The sequence below is a fragment of the Hypomesus nipponensis genome, chromosome 1 (assembly GCF_054491055.1).
Source record: "Hypomesus nipponensis isolate SF chromosome 1, ASM5449105v1, whole genome shotgun sequence".
Classification (NCBI taxonomy): domain Eukaryota; kingdom Metazoa; phylum Chordata; class Actinopteri; order Osmeriformes; family Osmeridae; genus Hypomesus; species Hypomesus nipponensis.
Window position 1 is genome coordinate 1970210 of NC_140361.1, and position 21649 is coordinate 1991858.

The 21649-nt window shown below is 46.8% G+C and overlaps 2 protein-coding genes across 3 annotated transcripts in view; both read left to right on the plus strand.

Moving 5' to 3' along the window:
- Nucleotides 1–12434, plus strand: part of LOC146301811 (teneurin-3) — a 98611-nt gene extending 86177 nt beyond the window's left edge. The window contains exons 24-31 of the mRNA XM_084697050.1: nt 1862–2016; nt 3506–4389; nt 4720–4895; nt 5622–5857; nt 6401–6697; nt 7898–9509; nt 9640–9770; nt 10383–12434. Of these exons, the coding sequence (XP_084553176.1) occupies nt 1862–2016; nt 3506–4389; nt 4720–4895; nt 5622–5857; nt 6401–6697; nt 7898–9509; nt 9640–9770; nt 10383–11135 (4244 nt within the window). The 3' untranslated portion in view covers nt 11136–12434. The remainder of the gene's footprint in view (nt 1–1861; nt 2017–3505; nt 4390–4719; nt 4896–5621; nt 5858–6400; nt 6698–7897; nt 9510–9639; nt 9771–10382) is intronic.
- A 4016-nt stretch (nt 12435–16450) lies between these two features.
- tdo2a (tryptophan 2,3-dioxygenase a) lies at nt 16451–20857 on the plus strand. Of its 2 annotated transcripts, XM_084697168.1 has the most exons (12): nt 16451–16541; nt 16775–16880; nt 17004–17094; nt 17217–17287; nt 17554–17681; nt 17825–18011; nt 18228–18335; nt 18436–18547; nt 19018–19075; nt 19305–19384; nt 19677–19767; nt 19973–20857. In XM_084697168.1, the coding sequence occupies exons 1-12, from the start codon at nt 16507–16509 to the stop codon at nt 20124–20126; spliced, it is 1221 nt and encodes a 406-aa protein (XP_084553294.1). In that variant the 5' UTR covers nt 16451–16506; the 3' UTR covers nt 20127–20857. The 2 variants fall into 2 exon arrangements, with proteins under 2 accessions (XP_084553294.1, XP_084553352.1); XM_084697226.1 differs by lacking the exon at nt 19973–20857 and having other exon boundaries at nt 19648–19691.
- The last annotated feature ends 792 nt before the right edge of the window (nt 20858–21649 follow it).

A 21649-nucleotide genomic window follows, 5' to 3' on the forward strand; every position in this document is an offset into this window, starting at 1 on the left:
AGGGACACTAGGGAGACCAGGGACACTGTAGGGAGACCAGGGACACTGTAGGGAGACCAGGGACACTGTAGGGAGACCAGGGACAGGGTAGGGAGACCAGGGACACTGTAGGGAGACCAGGGACACTGTAGGGAGACCAGGGACACTAGGGAGACCAGGGACACTGTAGGGAGACCAGGGACACTGTAGGGAGACCAGGGACAGGGTAGGGAGACCAGGGACACTGTAGGGAGACCAGGGACAGGGTAGGGAGACCAGGGACACTGTAGGGAGACCAGGGACAGGGTAGGGAGACCAGGGACACTGTAGGGAGACCAGGGACACTGTAGGGAGACCAGGGACACTGTAGGGAGACGAGGGACACTGTAGGGAGACCAGGGACAGGGTAGGGAGACCAGGGACACTGTAGGGAGACCAGGAACAGGGTAGGGAGACCAGGGACACTGTAGGGAGACCAGGGACAGGGTAGGGAGACCAGGGACACTGTAGGGAGACCAGGGACAGGGTAGGGAGACCAGGGACACTGTAGGGAGACCAGGGACACTGTAGGGAGACCAGGGACAGGGTAGGGAGACCAGGGACACTGTAGGGAGACCAGGGACAGGGTAGGGAGACCAGGGACACTGTAGGGAGACCAGGGACAGGGTAGGGAGACCAGGGACACTGTAGGGAGACCAGGGACACTGTAGGGAGACCAGGGACACTGTAGGGAGACCAGGGACACTGTAGGGAGACGAGGGACACTGTAGGGAGACCAGGGACAGGGTAGGGAGACCAGGGACACTGTAGGGAGACCAGGGACAGGGTAGGGAGACCAGGGACAGGGTAGGGAGACCAGGGACACTGTAGGGAGACGAGGGACAGGGTAGGGAGACCAGGGACACTGTAGGGAGACGAGGGACAGGGTAGGGAGACCAGGGACACTGTAGGGAGACGAGGGACAGGGTAGGGAGACCAGGGACACTAGGGAGACCAGGGACAGGGTAGGGAGACCAGGGACACTGTAGGGAGACGAGGGACAGGGTAGGGAGACCAGGGACACTGTAGGGAGACCAGGGACACTGTAGGGAGACCAGGGACACTGTAGGGAGACCAGGGACAGGGTAGGGAGACCAGGGACACTGTAGGGAGACCAGGGACACTGTAGGGAGACCAGGGACACTGTAGGGAGACCAGGGACACTGTAGGGAGACCAGGGACAGGGTAGGGAGACCAGGGACACTGTAGGGAGACCAGGAACAGGGTAGGGAGACCAGGGACACTGTAGGGAGACCAGGGACACTGTAGGGAGACCAGGGACACTGTAGGGAGACCAGGGACACTGTAGGGAGACCAGGGACAGGGTAGGGAGACCAGGGACACTGTAGGGAGACCAGGGACAGGGTAGGGAGACCAGGGACAGGGTAGGGAGACCAGGGACACTGTAGGGAGACCAGGGACACTGTAGGGAGACCAGGGACAGGGTAGGGAGACCAGGGACACTGTAGGGAGACGAGGGACAGGGTAGGGAGACCAGGGACACTGTAGGGAGACCAGGGACAGGGTAGGGAGACCAGGGACACTGTAGGGAGACCAGGGACACTGTAGGGAGACCAGGGACACTGTAGGGAAAGACAGCCTTTCCCACTTCTCCTTCACAAATAATTTAGGAGCCGAAAAGCAGGATATGAATTATTGATGGGTGCTTTCTGCAGTGACCTGAATAATGGGAAGCCAAACTCAACACATGTATTCATCGTGTTATGTCCATTGAGTCATGCAAGTGAGGAACCTTCGCATCAGTTGCGTCTATCTGTTGTCACTTCTGGTGGCTCCCATTTTTAACTCCCCTCCTCCTCCCCTCTCTCCTCTTTTTCAACAGGCATCGCCGTGGACAAGAATGGCCTGATATACTTTGTGGATGGCACCACAATCCGTAAGGTCGACCAGAACGGCATCATCTCCACGATCCTGGGGTCCAACGACCTCACCTCCGCGCGCCCTCTCACCTGCGACATCAGCATGGACATTAATCAGGTGACTTGTCATATTTCCAGGTTCCCAGAAAAGCATCTCCGCTCCATCTGTGCTGGTGTTAGACGACCTCCTTCAGCCTGCCTTCCTCCTCCGCTGTCTTTGACTCATCAAAAAATCCATGAAGAATGAAGCAGCTAATAGAACTGCTAACCGGTTCTTAGAATGAGAACTTGGAGCTTCCACTGAAAACCATTTACAGTCTCCACATCCCCAGCTTCCATCGTCTCTGTGATGTGGATGTCAAATTGAGGATTGTTGCTCGGCCAACATGAAAATGAATCCAGGCCTTTGATGAGGTAGCATAAATGGACCACTCCAACGCTCCTACGTTAAAGCCTCATGAAACTAAGACACTGACTCGGTATAACTCTGGTTTCCTCTTCTCAATCATTTATAGCATTCTCTAACCCTCCATTAACATACAGACCAATCTCTCACGCATTACAAAATGAATAATGAAGAAAAAAAAAACGAAGAAAAGCTTTTATCTTATTAAAATGGATGCACGGCCGTTTACTCCACAGTGTATTTAGGGAATGTCTGAGTGGTGTATATGTGAAGTGAATAGGGATTGAGAGTCAGTTTCCCCTTGGGGAAAAGGGGCCCCTCTCCTACCAGCTCAGTAGCATTTTGGACCCGACTGGCCGTGTTCATTAGCCATTATCAGCCTCCCTACAGCTTCTACACAACCTCGAACCGAAGAAAGCCGAAGGATTAAGCATGTCGCGTTTTGTTAATTAAGGCATTTCAATGGTGTAAACCGACACAGGCGTGTGTTTCTGGCCAGACCATATGATCCCCAGGCAGAGAAGCCCATTAATAAGGCAGACTGGCAGACTGGCTGCCTGGCACACAGTGCTCCAGTGAACGTGGCGTGTCGCCTGAAGGGCATCTCTTATTATTATTCACTTCCTGGAGAAATTACACATTCAGTTCAGTTTGTCTTGGACGGTAGTTATCTGTAGCAGCTGCATTATTTTGTCCCTTATGTCATTTCTCATTGAATCCTTGTGATAGCATGTCAGCTTCGACACGTCACGTGAAGTGGCAGTGCTCTCAGTGTATGAACGAATTACCTGTATCTTTTCAAAGGCAGAATATCCTCGGAAGGAAACAAAATCTTCAATGATTTAAGTCTGTTATGATTACTGCTGAGGAAGTGAAGCACTGATTAAAGACAGAAAAGGCTATTGTTGCTGTGTGTTTATGCAGCGCTGCCAGTTCAAGGATCTATTGAATGAGTGGCCGCACGTTATTAAGGACGGTATAGATCATGATTATACCACAGTACGCTTCCATATAACATCAGGATGAACCTTAGTGCTGTCTTGATTTTCTCTGATTTATTATGCCTTCTGCTGCATGTCTTATCTTGATCTTTCCCTCTCTCTCCCTGCCTTTCCTGTCACACTTCACTTAAATACTGTCCAATAAAGCATGACAAATGCCAACAACAAAAAATAATAATAAACGGTGTTTGAATGTGCAGGTGATCTTGGAGTGGCCCACAGACCTGGCCGTCAGCCCGATGGACAACTCTGTGTTTGTGCTCGACAACAACATCGTGCTCCGCATCACTGAGAGTGGGCAGGTGAGCATCGCAGCCGGCCGGCCCGTGCACTGCCCGCTGGCCGCCATGGACCGCGGCGTCGCCGGGGGTCAGAGGGCGGCGCTGACCCCGCTGGAGTCTGCCGTGGCCATCGCCGTGTCCTACCACGGCGCGCTCTTCATCGCCGAAACAGACGAGAGGAAGTTCAGCCGCATCCGGAAGGTGTCGGACGACGGAGAGATCACCCATCTGGCCGGGGCGCCGACCGACTGCGACTGCAAGAACGACAACAACTGCGACTGTTACCAGACGGGCGACGGCTACGCCAAAGACGCCCGGCTGAACGGGCCGTCCTCCATGGTGGTCGCCCCCGACGACACCCTCTACGTAGCCGACCTCGGCAACATCCGTATCCGGGCGATCAGCGGGCGGGGCCCGACGCTGGCGCCCAGCGGGGGCGTCTACGAGGTGGCGTCTCCCGACGCCCAGGAGCTGTATGTGTTTGACGTTAACGGGACTCACCAGCACACGGCCAGCCTGCTCACAGGCGACCTCACCTACACCTTCGGCTACAGCACAGAGGGCGACGTCACCGCCGTCACCGACAGCAACGGGAACACCCTGCGGGTCCGCCGAGACCCCAACCGCATGCCCGTACGCATCGTCGCCCCCGACAACCAGGTCATCTGGATCACCATGGGAACCAACGGAGGGCTGAAGACTCTGACGACCCAGGGGCAGGAGCTGGTTCTCCTCACTTACCATGGCAACAACGGCCTGCTGGCGACCAAGACATCGGAAATCGGCTGGACCACCTTCTATGAGTAAGGCTGTGGGTTTGTGTGTCTGAGAAAAACAACTAACAAGCATTTCCCACCCAGATATATTTAGCAAATCGGATACTCACTCGTTAGAGTTGTTAGTTTCTAAGCTTAATGTGATAAATACTAATAATCATAATCAAAATAAGAATTAAATCATCATAATTAATAATCATGTATTATTGTACAATACAAAACATTTAATAATACAATAATAAATGACATGTTAAAAAGAGAGTGTTTGATTTGAATGTTCTGGGAACCTTGTCATAAGTGACAGTTCCTGTGACATGCTGTCACAGTCTGTCCCTGACTCATCGGTCCTCTCCCCAGCTATGACAGCGAGGGGCGTCTGATGAACGTGACTTTCCCCTCTGGAGTGGTGAGCAACCTCTACACTGACATCTTCAGCGCTCTGACGGTGGACATCGAGAGCTCTCTAACTGACGAGGAGCTGAGCATCACCACCAACGCTTCCTCCATCCGGGCCTTCTACACACTGGCTCAGGGTAGGTCTCTTCCAGCCCTCTCCTCCATCCTGCTCAGGGTAGGTCTCTTCCAGCCTTGTCCTCCATCCTGCTCAGGGTAGGTCCCCTCCAGCCCTCTCCTCCATCCTGCTCAGGGTAGGTCTCCCCAGCCCTCTCCTCCATCCTGCTCAGGGTAGGTCTCTTCCAGCCCTCTCCTCCATCCTGCTCAGGGTAGGTCTCCCCCAGCTCTCCCCTCCATGCCGCTCTGGGCCCCTGGTCACCTCCCTCCCATAGACTCCCATTCAAGTTGGACTTAGGTTTTGGCGCGTTGGCTTCTCATGCATCTGGTCATCCTCCCATTGACTCCCATTCAAGTTAGACTTAAGTTTTGTCAGGTTCTCTGCTCTGCGCCCCATGTCACCTCACAGCTCAGGCAGCACCTGCGAAGGCGGTTGTTTGTCATCGTCCCTGGGGTCACAGGAGCAATGTTGAGTAAGCTTAAGCAGTGCATCATCGTAGGCGGTTTGACAGGGTAAATGATTATGCCCTCAACGTCTGGGGTGAATGTCAGGGGTAAGTAGCAGCCTGTGTACAAAATTTTTTTACACGGCGTCAGGGAGTTGAGGACGACACTTCTTCATCCGTAACACTTTACTGCTTCTCACGGTAGGCGATTTGTTTGATCATCTGTTTGAGCAGCATTGCTCCATCACAATAACAACGCCCAGTATTGTGAGTTATGAGCCTGAGCTTTCTCTGTGTGTTCAGACCAGTGTAGGAGCAGTTACCAGGTGGGTTACGATAATTCTCTGAGGGTGACCTACGCCAACGGCATGGACACCCACTACCAGACAGAGCCGCACATCCTGTCGGGCGCCGCCAACCCCACCGTGGCCCGGAGGAACATGAGCTTGCCAGGAGATAGCGGACAGAACCTGGTGGAGTGGCGCTTCCGCAAGGAGCAGGCCCGGGGCAAAGTCATCGTGTTCGGACGCAAGCTGAGAGTGAGTCTGAGTCATCCAACGACACAAGAGTTTTATTTTCTTATTTTGTATTTATTGTGCTCTTTTTAAATCTGATGCATCTGTTTGCTTTTGCTGTGGACTGTGTGTGAGAGGATCAATCAAAATAAATGATAGATGATAAATGTTAGCTTCTTCAGCAAACCCCCGTTTTTATGTTACCGCTGCTCCTCTGAATTCGACATATAAATTTACGGTTTACGTTATGAACTTAACATGGGTACTTACTTTCCCTTCACAGCAATTTTCGCCTCCAACAAAATTTAGGGGTGTTTGATTTAAGAGCACCTGAGCAATTGCCAGAGTGTCTCTCAGTTTAATGAAGCTCTTGGAGGAGCTGTTAATCTCTCACTGCCTGCCAGGGAGCAGCAATCACACTAAACGCACCTCGAAGAGGTCACAAGACAAAACAAGCTACAGGCCTGCCTCAGTGACACTTTGTTTGTCGTCTTCCCCCCTCCCCTAATGTTTGTTTCTGTCTCCGGTCTGGCCCCGACCCCCAAACTACGCCGGTCGCGCGAGCAGGTGAACGGCCGGAACATTCTGTCGGTTGATTACGACCGCACTCTGAGGACGGAGAAGATCTACGACGACCACAGGAAGTTCCTGCTGAAGATCATGTACGACGGCGCGGGGCACCCTGTGCTGTGGCAGCCCAGCAGCAAGCTGCTCCCGGTCAACGTGAGCCGAAGCAGCAGCGGACAGATCAGCGCCCTGCAGAGAGGCCCCACCACGGAGAGGGTCGAGTACGACGCACAAGGACGCCTGGTGTCGCGAGTGTTTGCGGACGGCAAGACCTGGAGCTACACTTACCTGGAAAAGGTGAGGGGCGGTTGGTGGATTACAGCCGAGCGATTTTCGAAGGGGTCCGTGAATCAACACTCAGCCGAGCACTTTGCTCAAAACAGAATGTGTCAACGGTTGAAAGATGCGGCGCTAAAGTGCACCCACTGTAACTTTAAAGAGGGCGCTATCACCCAGCGTTCAGATGTGGATAGGGGTGTGCATTATTTAGAGCAGGCCATTCAGACACACTTTCATTCCTTCAGTCGTTTTTCAGTCCCGCTCTTCACTTCCTCTCACTCTCTTTCTTTCCCAGACACAAACACACAGGCAGGCTCCAACCTATAGCCCACTCTTACTTCTTCATTACTTAAAATACCAAACATCTGCCTGCGTGCCAGGACAGTGTCTCATAGCTCGTCAGTCTCTCTCTCTCTCTCTCTCTCTCTCTCTCTCTCTCTCTCTCTCTCTCTCTCTCTCTCTCTCTCTCTCTCTCTCTCTCTCTCTCTCTCTCTCTCTGTCTCTCTCTGTCACTCTGTGTCTCTCTGTGTCTCTCTCTCTCTCTGTGTCTCTCTCTCTCTCTGTGTCTCTCACTCTCTCTCTCTCTCTCTGTGTCTCACACTCTCACTCTCTCTCTCTCAGCACTTGGCCCTTGTGCTCATTGCGTGACCATAAATGCCATGTCAACATTGTTAACATGGGGCACACTGAGAGCTCTGGGAGCTAGCCTCGGTGACAACGCATGACTGGCCAGGAGACCTTCACAGGATGGGTGGCAAACCACTGGAAGCACTTCTGGAGACCAAAGTGCTTATTATGAATTAATGGAAAACGTCTCCCAAGAACAGTATACACACTCTTATCAGGTCTGATATATTTGAGATGCAGACTTTGGCTCTCTTAAATAGCCAATAAATGTCTCTTCAGGAGAGAAACACTGACTTAAACATTTAATTCTTTAACAAACATTTAAGTTGTATATATATGTATATTTGAACCCTGGCGTTTTGAGTTTCAAGTATAACACAACATTGCTGTACATTTCCTGTATCACCAAACAAGAGAGCGTGCAGCACCATCTGTTCACATGTAACCATCACCACAATATCAGAAATGAGCATACACACCTATTTCTGAAACGTCAGTGCTCCTTTGATGGCACCTAAACCCAACTCCTACTAATCCTGTTTCTCTCTCCTACCTCCCCCCCCCTACCTCCCCCTCCTACCTCCCCTCCAGTCCATGGTTCTGCTGCTGCACAGCCAGCGCCAGTACATCTTCGACTTTGACTCCCTGGACCGCCTGTCAGCGGTCACCATGCCCAGCGTGGCGCGCTACACCATGCAGACCATCCGCTCGGTGGGCTACTACCGCAACGTGTACCACCCGCCCGAGAGCAACGCCTCGGTCGCTGTGGACTACAGCGAGGACGGACTCCTCCTGCGTGTGGCTCACCTCGGCACCGGCCGGCGCGTTCTGTACAAGTACCGCCGTCAGAACAAGCTGTGGGAGGTTCTGTACGACAGCACGCGGGTCAGCTTCACGTACGACGAGACGGCTGGCGTGCTGAAGACGGTGAACCTGCAGAGCGAAGGCTTCATCTGCTCCATCCGCTACCGGCAGGTGGGGCCGCTGGTCGACCGGCAGATCTTCCGGTTCAGCGAGGACGGGATGGTGAACGCCCGCTTCGACTACACGTACGACGGCAGCCTGAGGGTCACCAGCGTTCAGGGCGTCATCAACGAGACCCCTCTGCCCATCGACCTCTACCAGTTCGACGACATCTCCGGGAAGGTCGAACAGTTCGGGAAGTTCGGCGTCATCTACTACGACATCAACCAGATCATCTCCACAGCGGTCATGACCTACACCAAGCACTTCGACGCCCACGGACGCATCAAGGAGATCCAGTACGAGATCTTCCGCTCGCTCATGTACTGGATCACGTTCCAGTACGACGACGTGGGCCGGGTCACCAAGCGAGAGATCAAGATCGGCCCGTTCGCCAACACCACCAAGTACGGCTACGAGTACGACGTGGACGGCCAGCTGCAGACGGTGTTCCTGAACGACAAGGTCACGTGGCGCTACACCTACGACCTGAACGGCAACCTCCACCTGCTGAACCCCGGGAACAGCGCTCGCCTGCTGCCCCTGCGCTACGACCTGCGGGACCGGATCACCCGTCTGGGAGACGTCCAGTACCGGATGGACGAAGACGGATTCCTCCGCCAGCGAGGGTCTGAGATCTTCGAGTACAACTCCAAGGGCCTCCTGGTTGGCGTCTACAGCAAGAGCAACGGCTGGACCATCCAATACCGCTACGACGGTCTGGGCCGGAGAGTGTCCACTAAAACCAGCCTGGGACAGCACCTGCAGTACTTCTATGCCGACCTGAGCTACCCGAGCCGGATCACGCATGTCTACAACCACTCCTCGTCGGAGATCACCTCGCTCTACTACGACCTGCAGGGGCACCAGTTCGCCATGGAGATCAGCAGTGGGGAGGAGTTCTATATCGCCTGCGACAACACCGGCACTCCTCTGGCCGTGTTCACCAGTAACGGGCTCCTGGTCAAACAGGTCCAATACACCGCCTATGGGGAAGTGTACTTTGACTCCAACCCAGACTTCCAACTGGTTCTGGGGTTCCACGGAGGCCTCTATGATCCTCTGACCAAGCTGTTGCATTTCGGGGAGCGGGACTATGACATCATGCCCGGCAGGTGGACCGTCCCTGACATCACCACCTGGAAACGAGTGGGCAAGGAACCCGGACCTTTCAACCTGTACATGTTCAGAAATAACAACCCCATCAGCAAGGTGCATGAGCTCAGAGATTATGTTTCAGGTAAGGCCTCGTTAGCTGGCATGACTCACCAACACAATGTTTGTGATGCCAGAGAATTTCAAACTGTTCAGTTTTTTTTACCTCTGCATGTGTTTACAACTGAACTTTTAACAATGTTTTTCCCTTCCAGATGTAAATAGCTGGCTGGTGACTTTTGGATTCCATCTGCACAACACCATCCCTGGATTTCCTGTACCGAAATTTGATCTAACCCTCCCCTCCTACGAACTGACTAAAAGTCAACTTTGGGATGATCTGCCGGTTAGTAATAATCAGGAAACGTACATGATTTATCACTCCTGTGTTTCTACTAATTGTGTTACATGAAGAACATCAGGTGCATTATCAAAGACCTTAGGTTATTTTAATAGTTGAAACTAAACTTTTAAACAAGTGATGACACACATGCATTTTTTGGAGATAACAACTTGGCCAAGAATGTTTTTTCACTAAAATAGCTTTCCCTTAGATCGATATTTTGCTGTTACCACTTATTTTTAATTGGATTACAATTTATCCCATATTATAGCACAGCAGTTTTAATTGGAGAACATTGCAGATAAACAAGTAGTGGGCTCTATCTATTTTATAGTTCTGTTTTTATTTGATTTCGTTTTTAACTTTCTAGCAATGTTTGGTCGTTTTCTGCTATTAATCATTTTGGACATCTTACAAAGGTGTCAAGACTTAACTGTGATGTCACAGACCCTCAATGCAAGGTTCTCAGACAAAGAACAAAATCTATATAAGTCACAAACACACAGCTTGAAAACACCATCCTCATTCAAGGAGGGAAAACACAGCTTTCTGCCACACCTAAAGGGAGTCCTGATGCACTGTGTTTGTTAACACGCCTCTGCCCTCTCTCCACAGTCCATCTCTGGGGTCCAGCAGGAAGTCACCCGACAGGCAAAAGCCCTTCTCTCGTTCGAGCGACTACCAGAGGTCCATATCAGCCCAGGTCGTCGAGGGGAGAAACCTTGGCTGTGGTTCTCCACGGCCCGGTCGCCCATCGGCAGAGCGGTCATGTTCGCCATCTACAAGGGAAGCGCCCACACCCACACGCTCAACGTGGCCAGCGAGGACTGCATCAAGGTGGCCACCATCCTCAACAACGCCTTCTACCTGGAGGAGCTTCACTTCACGGTGGAGGGCCGCGACACGCATTACTTCGTCAAACCGGGTCTGCCTGACGGCGACCTGGCAGCACTGCACCTCACCAGCGGCCACAAGACCCTGGAGAACGGCGTCAACGTCAGTGTGTCTCAGTCCACCGCGGTGGTCGACGGCCGGACCCGCCGCTTTGCGGACGTGGAAGTGCGCCGCGGGCCGCTGGCTCTCCACGTGCGCTACGGCTCCACGGTGGACGAGGAGAAGGGCCGCGTGGTGGAGCTGGCCCGCCAGAGGGCGCTGGCGAGGGCCTGGGCCAGGGAACAGCAGCGTGTGCGGGACGGGGAGGAGGGCGTCCGTCCGTGGACGGAGGGAGAGAAGAGACAGCTTCTGAGCAGCGGGAAGGTGCTAGGATACGACGGCTACTACGTGCTCTCTATCGAGCAGTACCCTGAGCTGGCTGACAGCGCCAACAACATTCACTTCCTTCGTCAGAGTGAAATTGGGAAGAGGTAACGTACTCTGGAGCATGCGCTGCCCGCGGACACCGACGCGGCGACTCGGAAGGAGGATCACTGGTTGAATGAGAGTGGTTGTGCCGCGTACGAAGGCGTTCATGTGACTGTGTCCAGTGAGGTGTGTGTGTGTGTTTTGTATATGGAACAGGAAAGCAATGCTGTGCATTGTTTAGCAAAGACTGCAGAGTTCCTGTATGACTCCTACAAGGCTTAATATGGCAGTGACAGGACAGTTCACTCTGTAGCCCAAGGGGTCACGAATGGACTCTTGATAAAGGAGACAGAAGAAATAGGTGGATTTTCCGGGAAAAGTTAAGTATTTAGGTGTTCGTTCTTTTTACGAAAAAAAAATACGGTCTTTTAAGTTGTACACTTAAAAGAAAATATTTAAGGAAGAAATGAAATGTTTACATTATGCATATATCTGCACTTCTCTGGAAATATAATAATGTAGGTCTGTGAGAGGTACCACATATTTGTCTTAATTCAGTAAGCTTGATTTGGAGGGTTGGTGTCACTGAGGACATTGAGTCTTGATGCTATGAATTTAAGAAACACTGCATAGGCTCCAAACAACCGATGGATTTTCCTTTGAATAAAAAAAAACAAAAAAACATAACTCACTTGATTTGTATGCCCAATGTATCTCTTTTGTTAATGAGAAATTGTCTGGATCCTTCAAATCAAGGCCATTTTAAATGATCTCATCACCCAGAGACAGAAGTTCAGATACAAACACAGTATGTTTCAACCAGAGCACAGGGACACCATGTTTTGTAAGTTATGCAAGTGCGAGTGTGTGTTATTTTGCTTTTGTTCGTTTTATTTTTATTTTTTTATATATATATATATATATAAGAATACTGAAGAACCATCCATTATTAGTCAGAAAAGCAGTGATTTTGTTTGTGTTTTTACGATACAAATAAAACATACAAGACTTATTAGTTTACCTTTCATTTGTGATCACCTAAATCTGCATTGTAGATATATACAGTGGGAAGTAAAACTAAAGTTTTTGCCTGAAATGTGTTGAGACCCTCATAAGATGAGGAAGAAGGTACGAGATACAATCTCCAAGAACCCAACACATACAAACTAAGTACCGTGGACAGTTCTGTTAGATTTCTATGTCAGAAAACATTCAGAAGAACTGTTTCCTTTAAAGTCTAAATATGCTTATCACATGCGCTTGGCTTACTGTCTGATGAATGATTGATTAACACAAATATTTCATGACCCCCATATCACAAAAATGTGTTTGATGTCCTTATATAGAACCCATATGTATATTGTTAGTGGTTATTACCATTGCTTGTGTTTTGTATCATGAATGCACTTCTAGATTAAAGTCATAATTTTTTTCATTGTTTTTTCTTAGAGGATCCCACTGTGGAATTGTGATTTTGGTTTTTCAGAAAAACCCTTTTAGTAATTGAAGGGGGAGTGTGTGTTGTTTTATAATAAGTCTTTCCTACAGGTTCAGGATGTAGGAAAATAACATGTTTACTTTTACTAATATGTCTTTTGAAAAATGCTCTGCATGACCAAATCCAAAAATTGTTACTTAAAATGATTAAGACAACGTCATCAAATCTATGAAGCTACTGAAGCAAAATCCTTGAATTCTTTGAAGTCAGCGGCTTGAAGCTGTTTTGAGTTAAAATGCTTAAATTGTGACTGAACCGATTTGCAAACCTGTATTTCAGTCAGGACTAGTTCCTAAAAGAGGGCCTATCCTCATAATCCCAGGGTTTCACCGTATAAGCTTCTCTGTGGAAAATTTCCCACTGAACTTTTAATTACATTTGAGGTTGTAGTAATTGCTTCCACTCCCTAATGTCATTACCCGTTGATCAAAGACCAACAGTTCATATCAGATGACAGAATACAAACTGTCGTTGTGCTGTCATCAGCCTAATCCAACGTTGTCACCTCTGAAGTATTCCCTGACTGGGACATTCAGTAAGAGCTCTGCTTGTTAGTGGAAACCCCCTAGATTTTAGTCAGATAAGTACTTGATCCACAGAATGTATCATATTAGAGCATCTACATTTATTGGTATATGTATTTTTTTTTTCCAGATCGTTTTCTAAACAGCGCTCTGATGCTCTCTAGTGGTATTAGTTTAAAAACCTTCAGAGAATAGAGGAATTCAGCAGTCTGTCTTCTCTGCATCACAGACAAGTGAAAAGAGACAGGTATGATCTGTGCACAGGCAGGACAGGGTGCCCTGAGGGTTGGCAACCACTGCCCTAAACAATGAAACAGTAATTTATTTTATGATTTAACAGCAGCCCAAAACCTAAGTAATCCAGTGTCACAGTGCCATACTACCACCACAGAAGATACAGAATCAAACAGACACGACATCAAACCGTTACAGCTCTGGACATGTTAGTGAACATCAGAGAGAATAGCTGAACTGTCCTAGAACTGACATCACCAAAATTATCATCAATGTAGTTCATCCTAACGACTGCAGTTTCACACTGTGACCACAGCTGACACCTTCAAAGCAACAGCAGAGTTGATCACAACACTGAGACTCGGCCTACTTCAAAAGGCGGTAGAAAAGCAATGGCACGACTTTGCAAAAACATCAAAGACTGGCAGCATCATGCAATAAGCATATCATAGGAACGTGAAAGACGCCCATGTTCTGAAATTCTATTGATCTGACTTGCGTTCATTACGGACACAAACACAAAGGTAGGCACACTTGGAATCAGAAGTCATTCACTAGGCGCTGTTAGAGATTGTTCCGCACAATAGAATGTGCCACATTGAATTGAATAAAGACCACAGGATTTGACAAGGTGTATAGTGGATGCATGGTTCACTGCCATCATGGTTTTTTCGAAAGCAGTTTTGTTTTTTATTTCAACTCTGCAGGAGCCCAACTCAACTCCCGGACTTCCATTAAGCTGCTGTTGTAGGTGGACTGCTGTTCCTTTTGAATGCAGAAAAAATCTGAAAGACTGACCATCGCTTTAGAGACGCACTGATCAAAATCAGTTGTGTGGAACTGGCAGAAAGTTTACACAAGATTGGACCCGGACCTGTTGGTAGAATAATCAGATCAGGCAAGATTTTCGGCTGTCCAGGTGCATGCGGCTGAAAGCTTTTATCAGAGCAGAGTAATCACTGGTCCTTTCCCACAGACCACCCTTGTGTTTGTCTGAACACAAGATCCTGAAAGCCATCTATTCCCATGACAAGGTTTCTGACTGATGACAGATAAACACGGGGAGGAGGGGGGGGGGGACTCTGAGGGGAAAGCTGCAAGCTTTGTCAGATATTGACCTTTCCGGTAGCGGGATCGTTTTAAGGACAATTGTCTAATATTCCATGTGATTTGAAAACACACCACACGTGTCTAAATAGTGTATTCAGCTGTCCGTTAGAGACCTTCAAATTCTCTGTCCCCACACATAGCACGTGTTTATCTGTCGAGTGGCGTCCGTGTTAAAGATGCACATTGATCTGGGAACGAGCCAGCATGGCCAGAGAAACCTCACACAAGGTTTTTGTAGAGTGTGTAGTCTGCACACAACCTGGTAGCAGTAAGAGCTGCATGAGGTGTGTTGACTCCCTGTTGACACCCTGTCGACATGCTGTATTTGAAGCGCACGTCCTTAAGACACACTGCTGAAGTCCTTTTTTTTTAAATGGGGACAGATTTATGCCTTGACAATCACATGTGTAGACATGGTGACCCATCTCTTGTAAACAATTATGCCACAGCAAAACTGACACTGCATGACCAAACCCTAGATAATCTGACAAACTGGTTGACAATCAATTTACTTAGTCAGGTTTCTGTCTGGAAACATACCCCATGTTGCTAAGGACTGTGTCTGCTTGTGAGCTGGAGCATAAAAAGATCTAAACAAAGTATTTTGGGCTTCCTCTGTTAAGGCTGCTCCTGCAACATCAACTGGAGCTTGCACCAAGTCCCGATCCAGAAATAGTTGCTTGTTACCATGCCTCTGATCTTCTGAGGACAGTCTAGGCTTGGGGACGCGCCACCAAGGGTGCTACAAAGAGACTGTGTGAAAACAAGAGAGCTAATGATTTCAGGGAGACTCAGAGTGACTTGAGAGTGCAATGTGTGTCCTACGAATGGATCTGGGTTAAATGCTTTTCAAACAAAGTGAGGTTTGATTGGCGGAATGAATCGTGCAAGATGAATCTGAGGGTGTTTTATAAACTGTTGTTGACTTTGGTTGTATCCCTTCTTACACTACAGTTGGAGTGTTTTTCGTGGTCTTGACTGTTTCGAGACACAAATTTGATTCTTTAGTCTTTGTCCCCCTCTAGGGGAGTCTTGGTACATGGGGCAGATCTGCCATTTTAGCGAAGGCCGATGACAAGAAACATGGTCATACATTTTCTTTACTGTACTTTGTGACACATGGTGTCAAACTTCATATGAAAATTATGATTTGAAAATGTGGTGTCCAATCAATGGAGTGCATCGATGGTGCAACATTGTCAAGGTTTTGGCAACATCATTCTCAGAAAACAAAACATACAAGGAAACACTGCTTTAACCTCCAAAGTCAAGAGACTCAAAAAGTACATATTAACCAAACAGCAAACATTCGCAAAATCAACGTCCACAATAGTCCTCAAATGACTGTGTTTTAGTCATGATTAAGTCAATAAAAGACACGACAAGGTTAAGGGACATTATATAAGTTTATTTGACAACTCCTGACTTTGATCCTGATGTTACCTTTGCATCAAAAACGAGAATTATATAATCCTGTTGTTGACAAATAAATGACTAGTTCATAACATTGTTGCATGTGAAACAATTATTGTTGAATTATGGTTGATTAAATTGGATTGAAATAATGTATTAATAATATTTTAAATAATATATTTTTGGACATCAACCAGTATAATCGGTTCAGGATGACGTTCAAACTCAGAGGGAAGTCTTTTGATCAAACAGGAAAACAATAAACATGGAAAGGACATGAGAAAATAAATAAGATGAATTATTTGTACAGTCATTTTGTATGTTTATTGTCAAGGTATCAACATGTTAGGGACTGCTCTACAGTGTCTGATATTCCAGTCAGATAAACTAATGATTTCAGATACAGTACCAACATTCTGCATGACATGGAAGCCCTTGGAAGCATGTGGAGTTTATTTCTGTTGTGTCTCTTTCTCAAATAAAACAGAGTACATCTCGATCTCCTGAAAGCAAATAAAGACGTGGTTGGTGCAGACCGAGGCGGGCCGGATGTCGAACACTCCGCCGCCTGATTGGATGAGGTGAGCCTTTATATGACTCGTCCCTGAGAGGACCTTAGTAAACCAAAGGCTAAGGAACACTTTTATCTCTGTGGATCATGAGTGGATGCCCATATCTGGAGAAGAGGCACCTGTATGTAATATAATCATGACTTTATCAAATCATTGTATTTGTTTAAGAAGTAGTTCATTTTCGTTGTTGATAATTACAAAATTCTGACAAAATATCGATGGTGTTTTCCGACACCTTGCAATCACTTTAATTACTTGCTTCAAGTCATCGTCTTTACTGGTTATCATAGTAGAAGGAGGCAGTGCTGAAAACACACCAAGGTGACCTATGAATCCTATCTGTTCTCACAACAGGTTGTTTAAAAGCAAGCCTCCCAATAAGGATGAAGAAGATGATTCTTCTCAGGCTGGTATCAACAATGCCAGCAAAGGAGGGATTATCTACGGAGATTACCTGCAGGTACACCCTTCCTGTCCACCATCATTTGAGCTAATTTAACTATTACTAAACTGTAAAGGATTCAACGGGATTAAATAACAAGTTTTTTGAGTTGTAGTAAGTTTGATGTTTGTATGTTTACAGTTGGACAAGGTGGTGACTGCCCAGGTTCTTCAGAGTGAACTGAAAGGCAACAAGATCCACGATGAACATCTTTTTATTGTCACTCATCAAGGTGAAGCAATGTTACTGTTGTGAGAACAAGTTTGCTTACTTTTTTATAACAAAACTATTTTCAAGTCTATCCATTCTTTTTTGTGTGAAAATATTAACGTCAAGTATCTTTTCCTATTTTAGCATATGAACTCTGGTTCAAACAGATTCTTTGGGAGCTTGATTCAGTACGAGAAATTTTCATCAGTGGACATGTAAGTTTTGTACACTAAGGCATTTCTGAGGAATATGTCAATAGAAGCACAGGAATTTCAGTTGCTTAACAATAATGTGTTGATAAATACTGGATGTCTGAAGATGTTTAGTAGAATTTAATGAGTTAAGAAACTGATGCTCCCTCAAAAACAATATAATAAATCTCAACTGAAACCAGAATGTTAGTTGTAGTTTTTAACAACAAAAGTCTTATTTTTGGAACAAATCGTTTCTAAACTGTTTGATGGTTGGCCTAATGTTCCAGGTTCGTGATGAACGTAACATGCTGAAGGTCAACACTCGTATACACAGGATCGTAATGATCTTCAGACTATTGGTCGACCAGTTCTCAGTCTTAGAGACAATGACAGCCTTGGATTTCTTTGACTTTAGGTGAGAAAACAGATAACCTTTGGTAATCTTTACCTAAATAATAATGCCATAAACCTATTTGAAAGTTTTACAATTTTGCACGTAAAGTTCAGTTTTAACGTGTGTGTGTGTGTGCGTCTGTGTGTGTGCGAATGTGCGTGTAGGGAGTACCTGACCCCAGCTTCCGGATTTCAGAGTCTACAATTCCGTCTGTTGGAGAACAAGATTGGGGTCCCAGACAATCTGAGGGTTCCCTACAACAGGCGCCATTACAGGGACAACTTCAAAGGCCGTGAAAGCGAGATGTTGCTGTGCTCTGAGAAGGAACCTACACTGCTCAAACTAGTGGAGGTAGACATGCTGTCATACTTCATAGCTTTATGTCAAAAATATATGTTTTGCCTTTTATGGCTTTATTGGACAGTGACAGTTTGAGCCAGACAGGAAATGTAGAAGACCAATGATCAAAAGTACATTTTTCCAACTATGTTGGTTAGCAACCCATTTAACAACAACTTTAGTTTCAGTGTTTTCAAAATTGAATTAATACTTTTCATTGTTGTTCAGCAATGGCTCGAGAGGACCCCAGGTCTAGAAGAGGACGGCTTTAACTTTTGGGAGAAGTTGGAAAGCAACATTTTTGATGGACTGCGACTGGAAAAAGAGAAAATTGAGGTATCTCCTGACTTATACCAGCATTGAAAGTTATTGACAACAAGAATGCACCTTTTCTCCTCACATTACCTGTGGCTCTAAGATCTTTTTAATTCAACAGAAAATACTAGATTTAGAGGACAAGGAGGAGATGATGGAGGAACTGACCAAGAAGAAGGAACTTTTCACTTCTCTGTTTGATGAGAAGATACATGAGCACTTGATGAGCAAAGGTGAGGTTTTAAACCTGTTGCATTCTGGTTAGTTACAGTTCCATTGATATACAGGAGTCGGCTGGACCGTTTCACAACTGTTCTAATGGATCTGATGACAGTCCCTAGCCGCAGCTCTGTCACGTTCACATCTAAGATCTGGGAACACTGACACGAGTGCCTGTTGTAGCCCTTCTTTCCTTGTATATTTCTATGTAATGAATTGTTTGTATGTATTGTTTTTTTTTGTTTTTTTTTTACCATGTGGGTTTTAAGCCTGTAATACAATGTATAAATATAAATATATATATTTATATATATATATTTATAAAACACAGTACATCAATTGAAAGTCCCAAAGTTTCTGAAGCAAAAAGGTTTCTCTCCTATCTATCCGGTGTCAACCAATTTTCCCAACCAATGATGCATTCATCTAAGAGGCAGGTTTACATGCTGTGAGTAAATACAAGAGGTTCTCTGTGTTTTCCTAGGTGACAGGCGCCTGTCTTACAAGGCTCTCCAAGGAGCTCTGATGATCTACTTCTACAGGTAACCGTTTTTTCTACACGTTTTATCGTTTTTAGGGTAACATTTTGCCACAATTTTAGTTGCAGAAAACTATTCTGAGACTGTTTATTTGTTAACCATAACCATTCTAGAGCATCCTTTTACCAGTACAATTCTAGAATGTTCTTTACATTCTCAAACATCCTTTCACCAGTACAGTTCTAGAACGTTCTTTTAACCAATAACATTCTGGAACATTCCTTTGACTCAGAGAAGAACCCAGGTTCCAAGTGCCTTTCCAGCTCCTCACCTCCCTGATGGACATTGACATGCTCATGACAAAATGGAGATGTAAGAGAATATCCAGAATTTCCACATTATACAGTCATTTTGCAGACACTATTATCCAAAGTGACTCATAAGGGCCTCCAGAAAGTAAAGAGCAAAAGCATTAAAACCAACTTGTTGAAAGTACTAAACCTCCCTCAAACAAATATGTAATCAACGAACCTGACTGGAAAATGCACTTTGACATTTGATTGCTCAAGAAAAGTATTTCCCAGGTCACTCATTGACCCGAAGGGGTGCGAATTGTGTGTCCTCCTGTGTCCTAGATAACCACGTGTGTCCTCCTGTGTCCTAGATAACCACGTGTGCATGGTGCACAGGATGATTGGCAGCAAAGCAGGGACAGGAGGATCGTCTGGTTACCACTACCTGCGCTCCACAGTCAGGTGTGTCCTTCACGCTTTACTGGAACGATTCATCATTCTGACAGCGCCGCAGCGCCCCACAACAGCACAGCACAGCAGCACACACTCACTGCCAGGGAAACCACGCTAAGACCTGGTCGTTTTCACAACAGTTGACAACGCCACAGTTTAGATTGAATTAACTGTGACCCGAGTGACGTGAACTCTCTCTGTTTCCCCAACGCAGCGATCGCTACAAGGTGTTTGTGGACCTGTTCAACCTGGCCACGTTCCTGGTGCCGCGTCATTGGGTGCCCAAGCTGAACCCCAACGTCCACACCTTCTTGTACACGGCAGAGTACTGCGACAGCTCCTACTGCAGCAGTGAAGACTCAGACTAGGGGGCATCTCAGTGGTCCGATGTGGCTTCTTCTCCGTCCTCGATCTGAGAACGCAGCACAAGGGGAAAGCAGTGAGGGAGGGGGGTTGGGGAGGGGTCAGGGGTATGTAGGTGTATGGGGGAGATGTCTGTTTGTGTGGGGTGTGGGTTTGGGTAGGTGTGTGTGGGGGTAGGTGTGTGTGTGTGTGGGTAGGTGTGTGTAGGTAGGTGTGTGTGTGTGTGTGTGTGTTTGTGGTGGGTTGGAGGGGACAACATACAGCATCCATCACTGTTTTCCACCTGTCAGGTTTTCGGTGGAAAAAAAAAGAAAAAAAAAGAGGTTTTATGGAGAAGAAGACATTTTAGACTAGTGGGATGTTTCCTAAAGCTTGAGTTCCACTGTTGCTGTTGTCTCTCTGTTACTGGTAAAGTTCAGTACTGGCATGTGGGACAATTAAAGTGAAAGGAACTAAATATGTACATAGTGTATGTAAAAAAGTGTTATTTAGTATGTATACCGTTTATATATAGTGTTAATACGATTTTCTACTATATTTATGCAGAAAATATATAAAAGCTGTAAATACATAAAAACTATGATGATCACTACTGTTCCATTACTTATTGTACTGTAGAAGGTGAAATGCTTTTTGTATTACGGATCAACTGTTCTATGAAACGGAGATCCTCAAAGATGTTCTGGCATGTTATAATGTGTAAATGCTTTAATAAAGTATATGAATGCAAACATAACCTTGATAGCTGACAGTCACATGGTGATTGCATTATGATGGAGGAAACCTTCACCCACACACCCACTTCACTGATGTGTGTTTGTATACTGGAGATTTATACCCTCTAAGACCCCTGGTTGTAAAATTACAACGTCACTTTTAGCTCTCTAATTGCTAATTTCTTTTTTTGGAAAGACCACATTTATCCAATGGTATTGCAAGGACAGACAACATGACCCATTGGCTATGTAAATGTTGTCTTCCCAAAAAACAAAGAAATTTGAAAATTTGAAGAACTAAGTGATGTTTAAGCAAAAGTGATGTTTGAGCATTGCTTGGTGAGCACTTCAGGTGAAAGTCTGCATGTACCTCCATGTGCGCATGTCAAATCATTATAATAATCAAATTCCATTTAATAATCACATTATCGTCATAGTCACATATTTTCATATTCACATACACACCTCATCATAACAATATGAATATTAATGACGTGTGTTCGTATTCATATATGTCACTTGGTACTCGGAGCCCAGCTTGGCGTGGCTAGCTCTCTGCTATCAGACGCTGCCACTGTCCCGCGAGGCACACTGTTGCTTGTCAACATGTCCTCCTTGCACTCTGCAAGGTTCAATCCCTGACCACGTTTGATAAACATTGCTTCAACCACCTACGTGACCGAAAAGCACGCGTTTCCATGGCACAGGTGGGCGTAGTGTACTGAGAGTTACACCGCTGTTACCCCGCCAACGCCATCCAGCCAACCGTTAGCGGTCATGACTCGAGTTCCTCTCCACCAGCACTGCCTCCT